Genomic DNA, 22,835 nt, shown 5'->3' with positions numbered 1-22,835 from the left:
GCTGGGAACTAAATTTGTTTTGTATTCTTGAACATAGAGATATAAGGCAGGCTGCTCTGTTTATACTGTGATGTCATCAAGCCTGGAATATTAACCCAATTGTTGCTGAAATAAGAAGTGGTTCTTCTTTATTTTTGTTTTGTTTTCGTGGTTTTAAAAATGGCCATCAAGAAAGTGGCTGAGAATCTGGAAGTAATTATGTTTCAGAAAATAATGGATGAGATTGAGATAACGAAACAAACCCTGCGACAGGGCAGTAAGGAGCTGAAAATTGAACTGAGCAAAATGACGCAGGAGCTTAAAGAAATAGGGGATCCTGTGAGAGAGGAGAATGAGATCAGAGATGAGAAAAGAAAAAATAAAGGGAAGATACAAGCCCTGGAGATTGGAACAAATGTGGAATTGGAAAAAGATCTGGAGTTTAGGGATATTAGAAATAAAATCTACTGTTTGGAATTTAACGTTATCTCTGAAGAAATTAATGAAGATATTAGAGATAAAGTTATCAATGGCTTGGATAATCTTCTGGACTGGAATGACGTGATGGAGCTTGATATAGAGAAAATCTATGGAATTAACTGCAGCCATGTGACAATGGAAAAACTCTCAAGAGATGAGCCAGTGCATTTTGTAAAAAAGAAGAACAGAGATATGACTTTACAACAATATTTCAGCAACTTATTCAGAATTGATGGCAAGAAAATATTTGGGAGAGAGGAAATTCCCATCAGACTCTTATTATATGACTATGGTTATGACAGCAAGATTATTATGGAATACTGGTAATGGAAGATTGGACACTGAAATTACTGGACTTAACAGGACTATTGAAGATGGAAGATGGAATTAATATGGATAATGGAATAATGGCTATTGAAATTATTGGACCTAACAGATTTTGATGAGATGGATTAATCGATATGTTTATTTGGACTATGGTTATGACAATAAGATTATTATTATTATTATTAACGAGATGGATTAATCGACATGTTTATTAGGAGAAAAATTGATAGATATATTTCTTAAAGAATTGAAACCTCTCTTTGACTTTTTGTGGAAAGAATAAAGTAATGTTTATGAGATTTGATGATTAATTAAGATAACTACTGGAGGAAAGTGATTTTATAGTATAATTTAAGAGACAGGATTGTTATATATTGTAGACCTATAACTGATTTGATCTGCGACAAATGGGAAGTCAACATTTTATTTTTTTGTTTAATCATTTTTGTTTTGTTTTGTTTTTTGTCTTTGAATGTTTTATGATTTTGTTTTGTATGTTTTATGAAAATTTGAATAAAAATTATTGTTAAAAAAAAAATCCACATTAGGGCAATGCTTTTATTTGGCTAACCAAAAGGCCACAAAACTGTATGTAAGCTTTTGAGTTCTCAGGGATGCTGGTAGTGAAGTTCTCTCTGCCTTCACCTTGCAAGAGTCTTAAGATTGTTTGAGGAGTGGGCAGACAACATCCAAATGAAGCTCTATTTAGATGCTGGATATCAATTTAAACAATAAATAAATACATCAGGTCTCTTGGGAAGTAGAAATATGCAAACATATGTAGGGGGACAGCCATGGTGTGTTTCTGCTTCCCAAGAAGCTTCAGTGAAACCCAAAAGATCACCTTCTCCCAGGTCATCACTGGGCATTCAGCCAGGCAGATGCTACAGTATGAAGCCTCCTCCTTCCCTCTTATAGCCAGGAAAGACGCCAGCAACAACTAAGAGAAGCACAGCCCCCTCAGGGACAAGGAGGGCATCATCAACCACAGCTCATGTTCAGAGAGCAGAGGAAAGAAAGCCCCCCTCCTCTTCATCAAGGCGGCCTGTGCACCCCCAAGCGCAGCAAGAGCACACTGCCTCGCTGTGGAGGCACCCCCAGTTCAGGCCTCTAGTGAAGAATGTTGAGGTCCAGGGCATCATGTTCTGCACTCCCAGCTTCTGCTGGAGGCTCTCTCAGGGCAGCTTTGGCCCAGCAGCATGCCCTGCCCCCTGGAAGGGCCAGCATCCAGGAGCAGTGAGCAGGCCTTGAGTAAAGCCCTTCCAGCCTCTGCAGCTCCCTCCTAGGCCAGGCCTCTGCTGCTAGTTTACACAGGTTGCGCTCCCTGGACAGCCTGCATGCTGGCCCTGCGAGAGCCCCAAGTCTGCTCGGATGCAGTGCCTCCCCGCCGCCATCAAGCCAATCTGGGTCACCAGGACTCCAGGCTCACAACAGCAGGCAGGCACACCTCCGCTCAGGAGAATCCAGCAAGGGAGGTGAGGAAGCAGCTTTACAAGATAATTTTGCACCAGAGAAACTAAGAGGCCACATTAAAAAGCATGTCTGTAGCTACACCAGCCAAAACCTGCAGTCCCTATATAAAAAGAGAAGAACTGGACCCAAAGTTGTCATCAAACGCATAGGAACAGAGAGGAGCATTTTAGCTGCCACCAGCTTCCTCAGCCACTTCCCGCCTCCGGCCTTAATTCCCTCTATTCACAAGAGAGCCGTCTCAAAGGGTGGCTGCAACACAAGGTGCACGCTGGGAACTTGCTGGTCAACCTCATTACATATCTAAGGCTTTGAACCACGGGTAGAGTGGTTCTTCCATCAGAGTAAGTCAACAGTCTAGCTCCCAGTTGGCTTCTGTAGTCATGACATGCACTCTAGAGACCAGGGCACAGTTTCTATGCCTGTTCCCAGACTGTTGGCGGGGTTAGTCCTCTAATATGGAAGCTCAACTCCAGAAAGGCCACTGAAATCACAGCGTAGCAGCACATGGTGTGTGCTCCTCAGAAAGCTCCTTTGGGAACCAACACAGAATCTGCACAGGAGCATTATCCAACAGACCAGAGCAGACACTGCCTCAGGCAAACGCTGCTCACAAATCAATGAGCAATTTATAAAATCAGTTTTTCCTTTCCTTCTAATAATGCAGAGCGTACACTGAAAAGGTCAACCAGAAGGGTGGGGTTATGTTGGCAAACCTTGGTGCAACCCCTTCCTCTCTTCTGGGCCTGCTCAAACCCCGGCAGCCTTGGCAGAACAGACCTTTGATGCAGGCAGGTCAAACATTCTCTCCAGACAACCTTTAAAGACCAATTAAGGCCTTGCAAGACATACTTCGAGAGTTTACTTCCAAGGACAATTCAAAGTAAAATTTCAGCCATTTGATGGATTTCACTCTAATGCAGTTCCAGGTCAAACACAAACTTTTTCTGGGCAGTTCCTGCTCGGCTAGGAGGCACTGACTTCACCCGCTTGAAGGGAACAAGGCTGGAAGCAGAATGCCTCCGAACACCACCACTTGCTGGGGAGTGCAGCTGCACCAGGTCCTGCGTGCAGGCTTCCCAAAGGAATAGAGTTGCCTACTCTGGGAATAGGATGCTGGACTAGATCAGCCTTTGGCATGATCCAACAGCCAGGCTCTTCTTGATGGTCTTAACAAGCAGGAAACAAAGCCACTCCACCCCCACCACAACCACCAAACCAGATCCAGTCTCCAAGGGGCCCTGCACAACTGTTATACACCCCAGGGCCTGGCTACTCCAAAAAGGGCCTCTGCAGCCCCCACTGGCATTGGGACTTGGCAATAAGGCTTACAACCCTCAGCCTGCATTAGCTGTGCCCCTTGGCCTGCGAGCACTAGAAAGAGAAAGTACCCACAACAAGAGATGCTAGCAGAGACCACAAGAAGCCATGAGATAGAAGAAAGGGAGCGGCCAGGGAGAGAACAGGGCCTCCTCTCTTACCTGGGATGATAGAAACTGTATCTTTCTCCCAGGACACAACACTGACGTATTCTTGCACCGAAGAAGGGATGAGGCACTTGAAGACAGCCACGTTTCCACGCATTGACCTTTGATCCTCCACCCGGACTGTGTAAGGTTCCCTGAAAACTGGGGAGAAAAAGAGGGAGGCCGTGAGTGGGGCAGAATCGCCATTGCCATCCTTGCCATGGTGTATTTGTAGGCCACCTTTCCAGAGAATCTATGGTCAAGGCGGCAATTACAGCATGAAAAAAGTTATATAATTCACTCAGTTACAAAAAAAAGTTTAAATAGTCAATAAGTTAATGAAAACATCTCATTAAGAAATCTACAGTAAAATGAACAATTCCCTTATAATTCATAATAAGGTCTAACAACATACAAAAACAATCCCAATAAGAAAGACAACTGACCTCTAGAATTAAGAATGGCAACCAGAGGGCATTGCTGCACTTCACACAGAATTTCACCCCCCCTGATCACCACCCCCACAGCCATCCACCCTACAGCACATGCACACACGCATGCAATGACACCAGGTTTGCACAGGGCTTTAAACTGGGAGCACTCTCCCAAGAAGTGCATTGTGGGCTGGGGCAGGCAGCACTTTACGTATATATTTTTAAATATATCAGCTGTTTTTCCAGCCCTAACAAACTACACCTAGCCTAACATGCAATAAACCCAGGAGGGGATATCAAGAGCATCAGTAAGACAAAGATGTTTAGACTGATGTTTTTGTATTATATTGTATTTTATTGTATCTATGTTCACCGCCCTGAGAGCTATTGCTAGTCGGGCGGTATATAAGTTTTAAAAATAAATAAATAAATAAATAAAGGCACAAAGTGTCACAGTACGAAAAATAAATTATTCCATTGCATGCTGAAAGCTTGCAATAGAAGAAGCAATTTATATATTTATTTTAAGCATATGATGCTCTATAACCAAGTTCTGAGGAGGCTTACAACAGTAGCAAAAATTAAAAACACATAAAATAAAATCAGCCACAAAACATATTAAGTCAGCGTAAGACAAGGGGTGAAGATTAAAAAAAAGAAGAATTCAAATCTAGAACAGATTTCAGGCCTGGGAGACATCAAAAGGTCTTCACCAAGAGCCAAAATGAACTCAAGGTCAGCCTGACCAGGAAAGGTACCTTTTCCCGGTAACCACCTTCCGCCCCTCACTCAGCAGGGGGACCAGAGAAGAGTCTCCAACAAGGACCTTGCTGTACCGACCTGTATATGGGGACACATCCTCTAAGAATCCTAGTCCCCAAGCCATCAAAAGGTTGAAAAGGTCAAAACCAGAATTTTGAATTGGGCCCCGAAACAGACTGAGAGCCAGTGAAGCACTGGTGTAAATTGTCCCTACAACCCGTGGGCAATCTGGCAGCTACATTCTGAAGTTTCTGAACCATCCTCCAATGGAGCCCCACACACAGTGCATTCAAAACATAAGAAGAGCCCTGCAACTGGTTCAGGCCAAAGGTCCGTGTAGTCCAGCACTGTTCTCCACGGCAGCGAGCGAGCCAGATACCCCAAGGGGAAGCCCACAAGGAGGACAGCCTCAGACTTCTGCTGCTGGCGTCCCCCGACAACTGGCACTAGGAGGCCTACCACCCCCAATACTGAAGGAAGCACATAGACACCATTACTTGGCCAGAAGGCTGATAAAAAAATCAATTAAAATGGATTTTTAAAATTAAAATCTTTTTTTATTTAAATCTGATATGTTAAATTCAGATTTCAAAATTTTCTTAAACCAATTAATAAAAAAACCTAGGTCAAAGATATCATCATGAATACTAATTATACAACTTCTAATTACATATGAATATGTTTACAGCAGTTTATGGAGATGACTTCATCAGTCCTATTCTGCAGGTGGTCTACATGAAGTGCACGCTCTCTCTCGCTCTCTAGGCCTTGCCTCTCTCTAAGTGCAAAGATAGAGAAGGTCAATGAACAGAGAATTTGGGTAAATGGAGTAGATCTGAACAAGGAAGAGACCACTGAAGTGGCAATCCAGCTCTTAACATCAGTAGCCTCTTCTGCAAGTGTGGAGAGATTTTATTCTTCCTTTGGACTAATTCATTCTAAAGTGAGAAATAAGTTGGGAACTGAAAATGCAGGAAAGCTTGTACTTCTTTTCCAGACAATGAACAAGGAAGACAAAGTTGAAAAATAAGAAGACTGAGTTAACTGCACCACCCAATATTCTCAGTTTCTCATGTTGACTTGGTTGAAATTGCCTAAATTTTATTTTTTAAAGAACTTTACATTTATCTAAAAACTGGAAATAGTTAACCATTCAAAAATCTATGTGTACGTTTTGTTAATGTTGTTTGTTGAAGAAGAAAACTAACCAGAAGAACAAACCATCATAGCAGCCCAATTAAAAACCCTGTTGGGTGATTGTGATTCTGGCACATCATGACAAAAATATCATGATTAATTGAACAGTTGGAGCTGGTTCATCTCCTGAATGACTCCACAAGTTCATTCTGCTTTAGTACTAAAATGAACAAACTGTCATCCCATTTTTTGATAAAAATCAATCTGAAAACAATTCAGAATAATAGCTTAGCGTGTACCTACCTTTTAATGAAACCTACATCTCTGAACATGTATTATAATAATATATGTATTATATTAAACAATGTACTTCTACTAAAAATGATTAAATAGAATCTTCCTCACTAGTGATTTAAACTGTGATTTAAATCATTAAAATTAAGCCCTTCAAAGAAACAATTTAAATCATGATTTAAATCAAATCAACGCTGGTTGACCACTTTATCCTCTGAATTTATCGAATCTCCTTTTAAAGACATAAATGGTGACCATTTTTAGATCTTGTGGCAGTGAATTCCGCCGTTTTAAGCATGCACTGTGTAAAGAAGCACTTTTTCTTGCGTCTGTTCTGCCTTCTGCGTCTGACCTGAATATCCCACTTGTCCAGCTTCACTGGATCACCCCAGGTTCAAGTGTTATGAGAAGGAGGAAGGCTTCTCTCTCCACACCTCCCATAACTGTATACACCTCTACTTGCTCCCCTTATTTCTAAACTAAAATATCCCAAATGTCGTAACCTTTCCTCATAGGGGAGCTGTTTCAGCGCTCCAATCATTTGGGTTGCACTTTTCTATGCCTTTCCCAGCTCTACAATATTCTCTCCAAGTTGTGGCAACTAGTAGTCCAACTACTAGGAGATTACCAGGGCCTGGATAATCAAAGCCAGGCTATCTCTGCCCAAGTAGGGCCACAGCTGATGCACCAGCCTCAGCTGGTAAAAGGTGCCTTGTGCCTCCCTCTGGAGACTAAGACAGAGCACCCCAGACCACATACTTGCTCCTTTAAAACACAAGTCCTTCCAGAAGAGGCTGACCACCACTCATATCTATCTCCAAATTGCCTGGATTGCACTTCAGTTTATTGAAAGAAGCGCTCAAGCAAGATGCAACATGCCACTCTTTCTCTCACCATGTTGCAAAGATGGGCTGCTACAGGCCAGTCTGTAGAAGGGGCCATTTTTTAAAAAAATCAGGCTTCCAATATAGAGGGTCCACCTCAGAGTGCCAAGATGTGTCACACAACAGCAGGCCACACCACGACCATCACCTCCTCCACAGGCCTTCCCCCAATTCTGTTTGTCCTAGCATCCAAATCAAGGAAAGGATCTGAGCACAACAGAGACTGCTTAAGCAACGTTTCCCCAGTCTTTCCAGTGTGTCACAGTTACTGCAGGGCGTATGGACTGAGGTGGGGGATGCTGATGGGACTACAGAATAGCAAGCAGGTTTTTGGTCTGGGGTAGAGCGCAATGGCAAAGAGCCATCTACTACACCACAGGGAGTGTGTGAAATCTGATCCCCAAGTAGCCAGAAGACAGAACTGGGAACAAACGTTAGAGGAGTTCAGGGTCCAAGGACTCTGCCTTTCTCGTCTCATAGGGAAACATATCTTGCAATGCAAATTAGCATCTTGTATCTTGAAAGTGGATTTTCCCAGCAAGGCCTCTTAAAGCATTCAGAATCCAAAAGAGCCTTTTGCAAAGCCAGACATTACAATGCTAAAGCCACTAAAAAGAAATTGCAGGTCCATGCTTGGTGTTTCAAAGATGCCAGTTTGGCCAAGGGCACCAGCCGCAATCACCATCACAGACAACTGCAGCAGAAGGAGGTGTTGTTCCCCAGACCCAGCAGCAGCCAACAGGGTCACCCTGGGACCAAAGGCACCCACGGTCGAAACTAGAACTGGCCAGCCCACCCACCCAGGAGGGTCTGTCTCCGGCTGTGGACTTGGAAGGAAAAAACAACTGGTCCCATTTCTTCAGCCACAAAGGTAAAATCTCATATAGAAACAGAGTCCCCAGAGGCTGAAGGAAGAAACATCTGCCTTCAAAAAATTGGTCCACCTGGTATCCCCCTCCCACTTTGCTCCTTTTCCCCCTCACAGGTGGAAGGCACAAGCAGGGAGGTAACTGACGCATGCAGAGAATTTGGAGCTCTCCTCTGACCAAGCACAGCTCCTGCCCTCGCATTCTGCCCTCACATTCTTCCCCTGGCCTGCCACTGCTCATGTTATAAGAAATGCTGTAATTCAGGTAAATAATTCACTTCTGGGCATTTAATGTCAGTCCACACTGCACACCACGATGAAGCAAGCACGCTCTTTCAGCCCTGGAGCAGCAAGCGCTTTGCCAGCCCAGTGCTTAATAGGTTACCTAATGGAAGCACTGGAGGCTCTCAGACCACCCAGCCTCTGTCAATCATTGACCAGAAGAGCTTTCCCACTCTGCTCATCCTTTTCCTCTCCTTAAATAGCCTTCAGCTTGTGTAGGGTGCAGCTCACAAAGGAAACAGGGTAGCCGCAAAGGACCCTCGTCTACGGAGGGAACACAAGCTTGGCCCAGCTCCCCTCCACAGGAACAGAATCAGGCCTGGGACTCACCAACAGGTTTCACCTGAAGCATCTAGAGAAGCCAGCATGACAAAGCGTTCTGTGCAAGGCAAAAGTCTGTATTATTTTACACCAACAGACACTCATCCAACAGAATATATTTACCTCACCTACAAAATATTCCTTATTATCTGGGACCAAACACAGCTACAGCTATCAATGCTGAGCTAGAAAAGTAATGGCACACAAACCCAAGAACTGCCACCACCCTCCTCCACATGCTACGGCGAAGTAGGCCACACAGACAACACGAAGACCCAGAGCAGCCAGTCAGCCAATACCTGCTTTAACCCGGATATTTGGGCTCCTGATTTTTCCCACAGAGTTCTCTGCGGTACAGAAATAGCCGTTGTCGTGGATAAAGCTATTGAAGGCAGATGGCGAGAATGGGTAGAGCTGCAGCGTCCCATTGGCGTGAACGTGGCGAATATGTGGGACATCATAGATGTCATCCCCAGTGGCAAGGTACCAGCGAAGGGTGGCGCTGGGGGACCCTGTGGCTGGACAGGGGATCACCACCCCCACAGTGCTGGAAAAGGTCACCTGCTGAATGGAGTCGTTCACAAAGTAGAGGCTGGTTCCAACATCTTCTGTGTACGCTGCAGAGAGAAAGAGAAGGAAATCGGAGACCAAGCATTACTAGGTGTGATGCCAGGAACATACTCATGCAAACCCCAAAAAGCAACCCAGCCACAGCACACAGGAAGTGGCCCCATGACTCTCCCCTAGGAAGACTAGCTGAGCAACCTTCTCCAGAGCAAGACCAGCAAGGGCCTGCTAAACTTCGCTTTTAGCCCCCAATTCCAATTCACCAGTGCCAAACAGACCCTCAAGGCCACCACCTCAGCATGACCCGGCTGCTTGGCTAGGCCCAGAGGCCTGCCCTTTCGGGACAAGTTCTCTAGCCCTGATAACTGCCAAGAGCCACAGAAACAAAAGCAGAAGCTTCAGCTGGCGTCCCCCAGACCAGAAGGGCAGCAGCTCTGAAGTGCCTTCAGGACTCATAGAGATAGCATCTGTCAAAGGTTCAAAAGTCAAGAGTTGACTGGAAAGCGGGGGGGGGAGCCTCAAGAGTTACATGCATCTGTCCAGATCCCTGTGACTTAGTTGTTACATTTTCCATCAGCCCTCTTTAAAAAATGAGTTGTATTATTATTGTTGTTCTTGTTGTTGCTGTTGTTATTAAAAGCCTTAACTAGAACATTTAAGCAAATGAAGAAACGAGTCTCGCATAAAGCGCCACTTCCCATTTATCCAACGGGATAATCAAGCTTCCCCTTTGTCTAATTCACCGTGCTGTTGAGGACGTGGGTTCTTGGCACACAAGCAGGAGATGTTGGGGGGCAGAGGGGGGTCTTCAGAAGGTGCACAGCGCAAGAGTGGAGTAGAGCAGCCATGGAGGAGGAGGAGGAGCTGCAGCATCTCTGGTGGAGGGTAGTATGGGGAGAGGAAACGGGAGGAGCTGTGGAATAAGGACCTCCCCCTACTCTTGTCACGCCTGGCCATGAGTGGCCAGAGGAAGAGTCACTCAAACACAGGAGGCAGGACCTGGGTTAAGCCAATTACACCCCACATCCTCAAGATCTGCCAGGCCTCTGTGCTGCCCTCCAATATCTCGCAAGAGGGAAGGCTTGGCCAGTTCTGCTGGTGCCACCCAGCCACTTTGAGGGTGGGGATTGCTGCTTAAAGGCCAGACGTGGGCAGGAACACCCCACGTGGCGCAGTGAGGCACCTTTGCCTTCTGCGCAAGGGGACCAAGGCTCCCTGTGCAGCCCAGGAGCACATGCATGTGCACACATGCCCTATGCACCTTAATCTTCCACCCACACCCGTGTGCGTGCGCACGCAATGCCAGGTATTTCCTGAGAATCATCCGGAGGCTCCCAAAGCCATTCAGATTTGACTCCTTTTTTAAGCTGTGCTACTTTTAAGTAGGTAGAAGGACAAAGACTGAGGAGGGAGCCATCTGTGCCAGGGAATTAGCAGCTCCTCGGCTGAGCCCAGCCACCGCCCAGCTGTGCCTACAACCATGCAACGCAGCAGAGACAGCTGCCACCAGTGGGCTGCTGCCACTTTGGAAAAAGCCGCAATGGACCTTCCAGGGGCTCCATTTCCCCCCAGGATTTTCTTTCTTTCTTTTTTTTGGGGGGGGAGAAGATGAATGGTCAGGAGTGGCAAAAATGGCTCATCTATTAATATTCTTAGCAGAGTACTTTACTTCTTTTCCTCCTCCCCCTCCACCCCCCTCCAGGGAGGATGCCTGCATTCCAGCTGCTCATTTGAGGAAAGGCTATTAAACCCTTATTGGGCACAGCAATTCACATCCCATCAAAAAGCAGTGATTGAGACCGTTAGCGCTAAGCAAGTTGGGGGGAAATATTTGTGTTTTCATCATGATGGCAGGCATTCGAAGCTATTGCCTCTTCTAATATCACAGGGGCTTTCTTGGGCTGGCCTGAGAAAAATAATATCTAGAATGTTTTGATTACTTCACAGTATAGGCTCATTAATGTGCATCTCTCAGAAACAAGGAAGCAGTTGAAACAGCTGCACGACCGAAGACGCTGTCTGCGTGGAGCCACAGGAAGCAATAGAAAGACTCTCCACACACCCTTCCATTGTGCAGAACAAGCTCCTTGCTCTAGACAGAAACATCTGCTTGATAGAACTGCTGCTTTGAACGGCAAGAGAAGCCTTTGTGGGGACAAGATGCCCCACATCACTGGTCACCGTGTACCAGCCCACAGCAGACACTCTGTTGTGGACCAATCAGTGCTTCTGCTGGATTCATCTCAAACCTCTTACATTCCCTCCTCAAAACAAAAGCCCAAACACAAGAAACACTCTGAAACACAAGGCAAACAACACTCACTCAGACTGGGCACCTGCCTCCATGCAGCTCCCCAATGACTGCCCCCACCACGCCAAGAAGACATGCCACCATGCAGTTCCTGCTTCTCTCTTCACCATCAACTCAGCAGGGTCATCATCACAACTACGAAATAGCAGATTTCACTTTAAGATAGCCAGAGAACAGCCACCCAGCCCAAAACTGCTCGGCAGAAGCTCTTGAAGACCTCCCTTGGCCTGTCAATCTTAGGGCTTGGTCTACTTGCTTTTTCCTTTTTTTCCCTTCCAGAAATTTCCCTAGCTCACCATGTGTGAAATTTACAAAGCTAGATCCACCTAGGTTTTGATGCAGGACACAAAATTTAGCATTATGAGAATCGCAGGTTTTGGTTTGAGAGACAGAGACACTTTTAGCAGGTGAGCTTGGAGAGAGGAGGCGGGAAAAACAGGACTTTCCACAATCAAAATTTGAAGCTTTGTTGCTTGATTCAGTCTCTCTTGTTGCTGTTTTACTACAACGTGTGTATTTTGCCCTGCCCATAAGCCTCTGTGAATATTTTATAGAAAGGCAGGATATATAAATCTTCATACCAAATAAATAAATACACAAGCTCTGCATACCTCCTGCCAGAAACAGAATTATGAAAGCCAGGCAAATATTTGCATAATGTATTCAGGTCACAGAATAGTGAAGAGACAGTCCTAGCTCTGGCTCACAAAAACCTGGCCCAGAGAGGAGGAGGAGGAGGCGGCAGCAGCCATGTCCAGTCAGTTGCCAGCAAAGCCCACTCAAGTCCCGAGGAAGCCCAGGTCACTCACTGGGGCATTCCGGGTTCCCGTGAGCAGCACCCTCTTGAGAGACAGCCATACTCTCTGCAAAGAATCCCCTGCCCCCCTCTATGTTAACATTAGCTGCCCAGATATGGGGGAGAGGGACAGCAGGAAAAAATCCTCATAAACAAGAGGAATAATTCAAATTACTAGGAAAGCTTTTGCATGTCAAAAGGGGCGGAATGGATTTTTAACAGAAAATGGAAGTTACGGGATTGGTAGTAGTTATGAGACAAACACATAGAGTTAAATCCATCTAATCTCCTTTACCATTTAACGGTGAGCACCAGCCTAATTCCATGTTTCATAAAACTGCTTCCAAACCACCAGGAGAAATTAAAAACATAGAAATAGCCTTGCAATATTTTTAAAGCAGATATCACTTCTGGCATCTGGTCACAAGCCTTGGCTGTAACCTACATATCAAAGGCATTAATTTAGACCCAACCTTTGGCACTGGTTCAGAAAAGAGGATGGGATGGCAACAGAATGGCAGCACCCAGGCAAAGGTGCAGAGTTCCCAGCACTGGAAAAAACACATTTTGAGTTCTCACACAGCAGTCTTCCTAAATTGTAGGAAATTGCAACCTGGATGTATTGAAATATTAATACTTCTGCTTTGTCCAGGGAAAGAGATTCATTTTGTCATCATCCCACCATAATAATTACTTACTTCCTCTCTGGACTTCTTCAGGTGTTGCATCGCTAGAAGGAGGTTGGCAAAGAAAGGCAGACAACCATTTCCAACAAATCACTCGTCTGCATCCAGCACACATCTTATTTATTTATTCATTATTTGATTTATATCCCACCCTTCCTCCCAGCAGGAGCCCAGGGCGGCAAACAAAAGCACTAAAAACACTTTAAAACATCATAAAAACAGACTTTAAAATACACTAAAACAAAACTTGTCAAGGATTATCTCAAGGATTATCAATACCTTGATACAGTCATCAACCAAAATGGAGACAATAGTCAAGAAATCAGAAGAAGGCCAGGACTAGGGAGGGCAGCTATGGGAGAACTAGAAAAGGTCCTCAAATGCAAAGATCTATTTATTTATTTTTATTATTTGATTTATATCCTGGCCTTCCTCCCAGCAGGAGCCCAGGGCGGCAACCAGAAGCGCTAAAAACACATCAGAACATCATAAAAACAGACCCTAAAATACACCAAAACAAAACAGCTTTAAAAACATTTTTTACAAAACTCTTTTAAAACATCTTTTAAAAAGGGTTAAAAACATTGTTTAAAAAAAATATTAAAAAGCAATTCCAACACAGACGCAGACTGGGATAGGTCTCAACTTTAAAGGCCTGCTGAAAGAGGAAAGTCTTCAAAAGGAGCCGAAAAGATAACAGAGATTATGCCTGCCTAATATTTAAGGGGAGGGAATTCCAAAGGGTAGATGCCACCACACTAAAGGTCCATTTCCTATGTTGTGCAGAACAGACCTCCTGATAAGATGGCATCTGCAGGAGGCCCTCACCTGCAGGGTGCAGGGATCGACTGGATATATAAGGGGTAAGACGGTCTTTCAGATATCCTGGTCCTAAGCTGTATAGGGCTTTGTACAACAAAACCAGAATCCTGAACTTGGTCCAGTAGCAAATGGGCAGCCAGTGCAATTCTTTCAGCAGCGGGGTGACATGTTGGCAATACCCTGCCCCAGTGAGCAGTCTCGCATCCGCATTTTGCACCAGCTGCAGCTTCCAGACAAACCTCAAGGGCAGCCCCACACAGAGCGCATTACAGTAATCCAACCTGGAGGTTACCAGTGCGTGGACAACAGTGATCAGGCTATTCCAGTCCAGAAACGGCCAACCTGTCTTACCAGCCAAAGCTGGCAAAAGACACTTCTAGCCACTGAGGTCACCTGGGCCTCTAGCAACAAAGATGGATCCAGGAGCACCCCCAGACTACGGACCTGCTCTTTCAGAGGGAGTATGACCCTATCCAAAGCAGGCAAGTGAGCGATTATCCAAACTCGGGAACCACCAACCCACAGTGCCTCCGTCTTGCTAGGATTCACTCAGTTTATAGGCCCTCATACAGCCCACCACCGAGTCCAGGCACTGGTCCAGGGCTTGCACAGAGAAAGGGGAGCAAGTGGAAGCAAGAGATCCCCCAAATCTGCCTTGCCATTAACAAGGCACAACAACCAGCTTTTTGACAGAGAAGGTGGTAGAAGCTGCCAGCAACTTTTGCTTCTTCAAAGCCTGGTTGCATTTCTGTTGATGCCCTCTCATATTTTAAGAGAGGGATAAACCAGACCCCTGGATTCTGCCAGGCCATGGCCACCTTATTTCCCCTTACATGGTTTCAAAGACAACCTTACACCAGCTACCCCTACACGATGTTAGACATTTATTTTCCCCTTTGATGCAATCTGTCTCTTCTAACTGTAGAGCACTGGGAGGATTTAAATAAAGGGAACAACTTTAGCAGATGTCACAATAAGTGAGTGAGGGCATCAGGGACACTGGTGCCCAGGAGACAAGGAAAGACCCACTTGCCTCTGTTAGCCATCAGCTCTTGCCCCAATGGCTCCTTATCAGAACAGTGAGGAGAGACCGTAGGTGCTGAGAAGTGAATGAGGTGTAAGTGAAGCAAAGATATAGGACCAACAGCCTTGCACATAATTCCACATTCCCACAGCATTTCCTTTGCCACACCCAAAACCCTCATCAAGGAAAGAGCACCATCTGCAAAGTCATGCACCCACCACGTGCCTCATCCCACTGGCCCCAGTGAGATCTCCCCTCCCTGCCTCAGAGGGGCCTCATGCAAAGGCCCTTCTCACACCCCTTGCTGAAGACAGACACAGGTACGGCCCTCTTGGAAAGTTCACTGGCCACCACACCAACTCTGCAAGGATCAGATGTCCCAGAATCTGCCTAGAATGTATTGAGCAGATATTTTTTTTGTCTTTTAAAGCTTTATTCTGTAAACAACTCTGGGGGTTTTGGCTAAAGAGTGGTATACAAGTTGAATAAACAAAAGAAATGGCATATGAGGAGAGTCCCTGCCCTGCCCTGCCCTGCCCTGCCCTGCCCTGCCCTGCCCTGCCCTGCCCTGCCCTGCCCTGCCCTGCCCGTATTTGTGCTCATCAGCCATGGGTGAGTTGAGCACCAGCTCCTGGAACCCAGAGAGTTTTGTCTCCGCTTCTCTCAGCTCCATTCAGTTTCAGGCAGTGGGCAATACGCCATTTGCAGCCTTTTAAATACACAGATCACTAATGGCCTCCATGTTTCCCCTTGCTGGGAGACGTGACCCATCTTCATACTTCTACAAGTCTAGAGAAGGCAGGAGCTCTCAGAAGGAGTCCCCTCTCCAAGAGTTTTGCTTCTCTCACTCAATGGCCAGGCCTACTGGGCTCTTCAGAATCACACACCCAGGGATTTCCATGCACAAACATGCACACTCACACACCTAAGGCAAGTCTCCTAGAAGAAGCCAAGAGTGAGCCAGTAGGGACGTTATAGCCACATCTTGCTTTGTAGGCCATTTGCAAGGGCCACCAAAGCATATTTTAAGAAGAGGGGCAAATCCCTTTGCATTTGTCACAAACGGAAGGCTTATTGGGAACAAGAAAGCACACACAGCAAATGCAGGTGGAAGAAAAAGCAGAAATCCAGCAGATTTTCTTCATTTTCTTTCAGATAACAATAAATGATTTTGCCCCTTTCTGATTTCTCAAGGAACTGAACCTGCAGAGGCCTTCCACACTGTCGCTCCTGATATGGAGCCCTGGCTTCCCAATTGCCTCTCTCTCAGGGAGAGAGTGCCAGGTGGTCGGTCGCTGTTTAGAAAAGGGAAGAAATCGCACCTCCTGGCACGTTGCAGAGCGTGTGGGCCGCCATGTTGGGAGGTTCTGAGCCACAGAATGTGAGAGACGCTGCAGCTCTTCCTCTCTCACAGAGCTGCTCTGCTGTTGGGCAGGAAACAGGGGGGCGCAGACAGCCCCTTCAATGCCAAGCTAGCAGGGGGAAGACAACTGCCGCAGAAAGGCAGAGAGGGTGCCCAGAGCGCAAACAGGCAATTCTGAAATTCTGCCCACCTTCACCAGGGCAGTTAATGGCAGGGGAGAAAGACATGGCACCGTGTCACCAGATTCACCCCAACAAGCCTGGAGTCAAGCGATGCCTGGCTTGCTCTCAAAAGGGGCATAGGTTCCAGCCAGGCTATTTAATGGGGGAAGCCCCCCTGGCATGGCAGCCAACATGGGGCTTTCAAAGACCCCAGGCAATGGATCAGCAAGGCTGAGCAGCTGTCCAAGGGTGGGCAACCTCCCCATTCCCAACTGGGAGCTTCTAATGCCGTGTTTAGCAGAACCTGGAACACATCAAACCAGCCCTTTCTCTACAGCTTCATGAGGATCCCATGTTTAATTCCCAAGACAAACAAAGCAAAAGACAATGAGGGGGAGGCACAGAGGTTGTGCGCATGAGAACTAAATCGCTGCCTGATTTTAATATGAGAAGAGCTGTACACAAATAGGATGCACCAGGCAGAGGTGGGGGGGAGGAGACAGAATTATAGACACCCTCCTGCACCAAGCCATGGGTAGCCAGCCTATGACACTGGACATGTCTCCAAAGCCACCAGAGTAGCCCACATCCCTTTCCTCTGCTCCCAAGTCATAAAGCCATGACACAGACCTCTGCCGGGTGAGATCCCCACATTCTCCTGTCAGTCACCTCTTTTTTAAAAAACAAAGAGTGTGTGTGCGTGTGTAAATCATCTGGAAACAGGGCTCCAACACATTGAGAGGTTTTTCTCAAACTTTAGTGCTCCCTTGGATCAAATGTTTATTTGCTTTTTTTGTGATAACAAAGCCCTTTTCTGCAACACAACAACCCCATTAAATTGTTGTGCTTTGATGCCCAAATACATTAAGTATACGAAAGGCTTTTCATGCATTAAGCAATAGTATTTCTTATCCTAACGTACTGTAGCCTATTGTATTATTATTCACTTTCTGGAATTGCTACATTTTAACACTTTCTAACAAAGAAGCAGTTAGGGGTCCATTTAAAAAAAAAATCATGGCTTCCAAAAAGGGGATGAGACTGTGTGAGATTCTCATGGGAAAGACTCAATTTGGTCTTCTCAGAAATTGAGCAGTTGCTACCACCAAAGACACTTTTCCAAACCACTAGGAATGAAAATAATAAATCAATCTAGTACAAACAATTGTTTTAGCTGTGATAAATCAAAGGGGATCTAGCCACACTGTGCCTTATTCTTTCCCTCTTCCTTCTGCACAGTCAAAATGCAAATGCAGCCAAATCAGATGCTGGCATGGATGGCAGCGACAAGCAGACCCTCAAAACACAGAGAGATTTGAGGGAATGCTCCCTCCCAAAACAGACGCAGCCCTAGCTTTAATTAAAAAGTCAATTTATGATTAATAACTGATTTTCACATAACTGCAAACCATTCCAACAGACATAAATAAAACATTTAAAACATGTTAAAGTGAACCAATAGGTATTTATTCTTAATCAACCACACAATTTTGGTATGTTGCTCTCCTATAGTCTGTTTAATTGAAGCCAAAAGAAGGAGAGACACTTTTGCTTTGCTCACAAGGTACTAGACGAGAAAATCTCATGCTGGAACCTGTGAAAGGGAAAGAAGGAAGGCAGTCCCCCCCAAAAATTGCAGCGCTTGCATGATTGCTCTTGTGCCTCATGCACCAAACAGATGGCAGAAGCTGCAAATTGCCGGTCCTTTTATGCAACACAGATCGATTACACTAAACTGGGTTGTAATTTCATCCAATGCAACATGCAATTGCTTTGTCATTACAATAGCTTCATTAGTTGGGCCCCAATGTCTGTACAGAAGAGTCCCTCCCGCAGCTTCCAATTCCAAACTGAAGCTTGCTTCTTAAAGAATTGCATTGCCCTGACAACTGAATTGGCTCATATTTCCCCCTCCTTTTCCAAATCTGATTCCTTTCACACTGCTGGGCTAGGTTTATTAAAGCACTCCTAGAAGGGAGACCGTTATTTTAAAGGCATATCAGGATTTGAACAATCTTATGGGATTAGAATATGGCTCTGCGTTGACTTTGACAACTGGGGACAGAAGAACAAAGCTCTGAAAGTATTGCTGGCAGGTTGAAGACTCAGAATTCTTGCTTCGAACACACCGAGAGGTGCTGCCGTAGTATCTATTCAACACTCATGTAATTAAATATGTTTCTGCAGAGATGGGCTGAGGGGAGGTTATTTTTAATTTCCCTGCTGAGTGAATTTCAGAGGCTGAAAAGAGTTAATGGCAGTAACTGCCATCTCAGGGATACAGACCAGCTCTCTGCCTGCCCAGCCCATGCCAGGTACTCTGGCCACAACTCTTGCTAGCCCAATAGCCACATCCACCCCAGCAGCGATCCAAAGGCAACCAACACCAACATAGCCTGGGGTGGATGTGTCTCCTGGGGGAGCCTGGCACAAGAGGTGTCCCCTATATATATATATACACACACACACCGAGCTATTTGGAGGAATGGGGGAGAGAGGACACAAAGGAAAGCATTGGCAGCCCCTACCCTTACCATGTGGGGAGGGGGCAGGACTAGCAGCACAACAGCCCTTGCAAATCCCAGGACTCTGCCTGTGCAAAAAGCCCCTTGGCGTTCTGGATCACATTAGGATCGTTTCCCCCACCCACGTTCGGAGAGAGGATCTATTCTAGACACAGGTCAAAAGCAGCCCAAAGTGCAAGTTTGGACAAGCCCACCACTGGCCCCAGAGCCACCTCAACGAGGGGATCAAGGTAGGGTGCCCCCCCCAGTCTCCACCTGGAAAGTGTAAGGAAGTGGTCGGGGAGAACGGGCTCTCGCAAGCCAGGTGCACCTGCGCTGGGCGCCGCCGGGCACTCCGACTAGGAAAGTTCCCGACCCGACGGGGCGCTGCCGGCCGCGTCCACTAACCTGGGCTGGTCCAGGAGTTGAGCAGCAGGAGGCAAGAAGTGACCAGCCACATGCCATCCAGGGGGGCCGGTGCCGCGGGCGGGCGGGCGCCCCGTCTCTGCCGCTGCCGCTGCCCGCGTCCCTGGCCGGCCCTCGCCAGCTTCCCCCGTCGTCGGATGCTCCGCGCTCGGCTCCGCCTGCCTGCCTTGCCTGCCTGCCTGCCTCCCTGCCTGCCTAACGCTGCGCCCAGCTTCTGCTACTGTCAGCCGGCCAGCCAGCGAGCGAGCCAGCGAGCGAGCGGGCAGGAAGGGAGGAGCGGGGCGGGCTCCCACATCCCCGCCCACAGGCCAGGGGGGGGAGGCAGAAGGGGACGCCTTTCTCCCCCCCCCCGCTCGGAAACCTCCGGCGGCGGGCAGGTGCCTCCCCGGGGCTGGGCGCGCGCTACCCGCTCGCTCGCCCGCCCGCCCGCGGCTCGGGCTCTTCCACGGGTCACCCCGACCGGCGCCCGGAGGACGGCAGCCCGAGCCCAACCCGCGGCGGGGCGGCCCTCCTCACCTGGCCTCTCGTCGGCGGGCAAGTCAGCAGCAGGCGCCAGGCAGTTTCTGCTTCCAGCGGGCGGGCAGCGGAGGCCACCCCCGCGGCCACCCTCGGTTCCCGCTTGCTCAGTGCCGGGGCTTCTCTCGCGGGCATGCCGCGGCCCTCGAGCGGTGCCCGGTTGAATCCGGGGGGCTTGCCGGGCTTGCCGGGCTTGCCTACTTCCGAGGCGACGCGCGAAGGACAGGCGGTTTGCATCCCGCTCTGGGCGGCTTTGAAGAGCGGCCCATTTGGCGCTCCTCCGAGCCCTTCCCCTCGGTAGGAGAGGGAGTCGGAGACGGGGAGAGACGCTCCCCTGCCCCACGGCGGCAATGCAGCCCGCCCGGGACTCCTCCAGCAACTCGGAAGTTCTCAGGCGCCTACCACGCCAGCGTGCCAGCCCAAGGCCCCGCGCAGACCTAGCGATCACAGCCTGGCTGGGCGCCAGGCAGATGCGAGAGATCCTTGACCGTCCTGGGTCCTTGCAAAAGAGGAGACCGGAACGACTCATATACTACCAATAGTTTAACAGCAACAACAACAACAAGGCATTAAAAATGCTAACACAAAGAAAGTCTCGGGGAGCATCTGGAGAGGACTTGTGTGTGAAAGATTCTGGTTCTGGTAAAGGAAAAGAAAAGAAATCCATCGAGTCTGCCAGTCTGCCCACCCCTGAAATATGTCAAGCCTGGAATCACAGAATTCCAAGCAACCTTGGAAGCCACTGGTCTTCCACTGGGAGGTCAGGAGCCACTTACCAACTTCCAGGCTGATCTAAGGTGGGTCACCACAGCAACACTATCACCATACAAATGCATGGTTTAAAAAAATGAAGAAATGGGTTCCCCCAATGCATGTTTGGGTTAAAAGTGGGTTCTGGGTCTGAAAAAGGTGGAAGGTTCCTGATGGCCTCGACCCCTGGTGCAGGCGTGCACCTCTTGCCCTCCTTCCTCACATGCACCACGGACACACGCGTGGGAGCAGGGGAGGATCGGCAGTTTTTGCGGCGCATTTTTGTGGTATGCAAAATTTTACAAACATTCTTCACACGCTACAGCTCCAGTGGAAAACATGAGTTACAATTATTATGTCTGAAGCGGCCCTCAGTTGTGTGTGCCGTTGTACATCCAGAGCTGCAGTTTAACATCTCCGAGGCGCATCCAGATACATGCTGGCAGCAATCACAGAAGCGGAGGCTCGCTCATCCACGAGCTAACAACGCAATCCTAACCCTAGGGCAGGGCGTGTCTTCCCACTCACCCCCGGCTGAGCTAGACGAAAGCAGCTTAAATGGCTCCTCCAGCTGAGGGAACGCTCTGCGGGCGGAAGTTATTCCGGTGCAGAGGGCCACAGAGAAGAGCGAACGGGCATGGGTGGCAAGAATAAAGAAAATTATGCCCCATCCTAGTGCCCTTTCTTCAATAGTCCTATCCACAGAACCCACCAAAACCACAAGGGTAACTTAAATTCGCCCCATGGGAGTCAAAAGGAGGGCCGAAAGCAAAGGTTTTGCACTGCCCCCGCCCCCCGGCCATAAGCAGTTAGGATACAGCTGAACTTACACAGGAGATACGCTGGGGCATCTTCCTGGTTAGGATTGCTCTGTCCACGGAGCACCCCTTCCCCCCCTTCACAACACCCGGGTGGCCATAGGGTCCTTCGTCGCCAATCATCACAGCTCCTCCAATGGCATCTGGCCCCTTAAAGTACCCTACCTGCGGAGGCGGGCCCTTTCTGGTTTTCCGGCCGGCTAGGCCCTGGTCCACCCACGTGATGTCCAGTCTTGCTGCCTTGCGTCCTAGCCAGCCGCACCCGGAGCTGCTCAACCTCCCTAATTGGGAGTTGCGCGTTGGAGGGCCAAAGGCCCTTGGCCCAGAGAGACTATTTCAGGCCAAACAGTCACTAGCCGCAGCACAACGCTCAGAGGAAGGGTTGTCAGCGCAAGTTAGCAGGGCTCGGGAAGGGGCGTGTTTGGCCAGCGCTTGGCGTTTCCGAGGGCCTAGAGCGTCCGTGTGCCGGTCCACAAAAGTCCACAATTCCTGACCCGGCACTGCAGTCTCTGCCTTTGGGGTGCAAGTTGGCCCCTGAGGCAAGCCCCCGACGGAGTCAGCCTGTGCGCCTCGGCAGCCCTCGCGCCAGCCCAGGCAAGCGCCTGGCCTAGAATATTTTGCAAAAAGTCGTTGGACCCTGATAATGAAGGAGGCTTCGCACGTGCTCTGGCCTTGGTGGCCCCTTCTCTGACTTGCCTGCTCCACCGGGGCCAAGGAGCGCCACTCAGCCCTCCCAGCAGGGAACTGAGGCCCAGCCCAGGGGCTTCCGCGAGCCCGGCTTGAGTTACGAAGGGGCCGGGCAGGCGAGCGAGCGAGTTCTCTCGCCCCGCGGCTCCTCCTCGGCTTCGGGGCTCAGCGCTCCCTCCCTTTAAGGCGGGAGGACCTGAGGCCGGGCCGATGTTGTCAGCCTCCGCTAGCCCCAGCCGGTTACGCGGCTCAGCAGCGCAGAGAGGGGCTGGCCGCGGCCCTGAGGCCGTCCTGAAGGGGCTCCGGTGCGCGTACGCTCTCTCACCTGCGAGGAAGGCCCGTCGAAGAGAGTGGGACGTACTTCTGGAGAAACGGGCCTGCGATTGCAGCGCTGCGGGTTTGCTTCGAAGGACTTGTGCCTCGTCGCGGAGATGCCTGCAGCCCCAGGCGACAGGGCCTGCTTGGCATTTCGACATGACGGCTGTTTAAGGCACACGACCTTGTTCTGGGCCCCGGCCAGAGCCGCGCATCTGCTGCCAGAAGCACAAGGGCTGCTGGTTGCTGAGCTGCGGGGCTATAAGAAGAGCCTGCTGGATCAGGCCACTGGCCCATCTAGTACAGCATCCTGTTCTCACAGTGGCCAACCAGGTGCCTGGGGGAAGCCCGCAAGCAGGACCCGAGTGCAAGAACACTCTCCCCT

General features: G+C 48.5%; 1 protein-coding gene across 11 annotated transcripts in view; it reads right to left on the bottom strand.

Moving 5' to 3' along the window:
- Positions 1-22,582, bottom strand: part of DSCAML1 (DS cell adhesion molecule like 1) — a 196,909-nt gene extending 174,327 nt beyond the window's left edge. For 2 of the 11 annotated variants that reach the window (XR_009758669.1, XR_009758670.1), the window contains exons 1-3: positions 19,881-20,622; positions 9,004-9,321; positions 3,738-3,884 (exon numbers count right to left, since the gene is read on the bottom strand). Coding sequence is in view for 9 of the 11 variants with exons in the window: in XM_061592821.1 (XP_061448805.1) it covers positions 3,738-3,884; positions 9,004-9,321; positions 19,881-20,409 (994 nt within the window). In the remaining 2 variants the exon portion in view is untranslated. Of the gene's footprint in view, positions 1-3,737; positions 3,885-9,003; positions 9,322-11,594; positions 11,718-19,346; positions 19,826-19,880; positions 20,639-21,460; positions 21,579-21,613; positions 21,780-22,460 lie in introns of those variants that run through there. The other 9 variants (XM_061592813.1, XM_061592817.1, XM_061592816.1 and 6 more) reach the window with 9 other exon arrangements.
- Positions 22,583-22,835: the final 253 nt, after the last annotated feature.

This window comes from Rhineura floridana, chromosome 12 (assembly GCF_030035675.1).
Source record: "Rhineura floridana isolate rRhiFlo1 chromosome 12, rRhiFlo1.hap2, whole genome shotgun sequence".
NCBI classification, from domain to species: Eukaryota; Metazoa; Chordata; class Lepidosauria; order Squamata; family Rhineuridae; genus Rhineura; species Rhineura floridana.
Note: the sequence above shows the minus strand (reverse complement) of the source record. Positions and strands in the feature narration are given on the sequence as shown.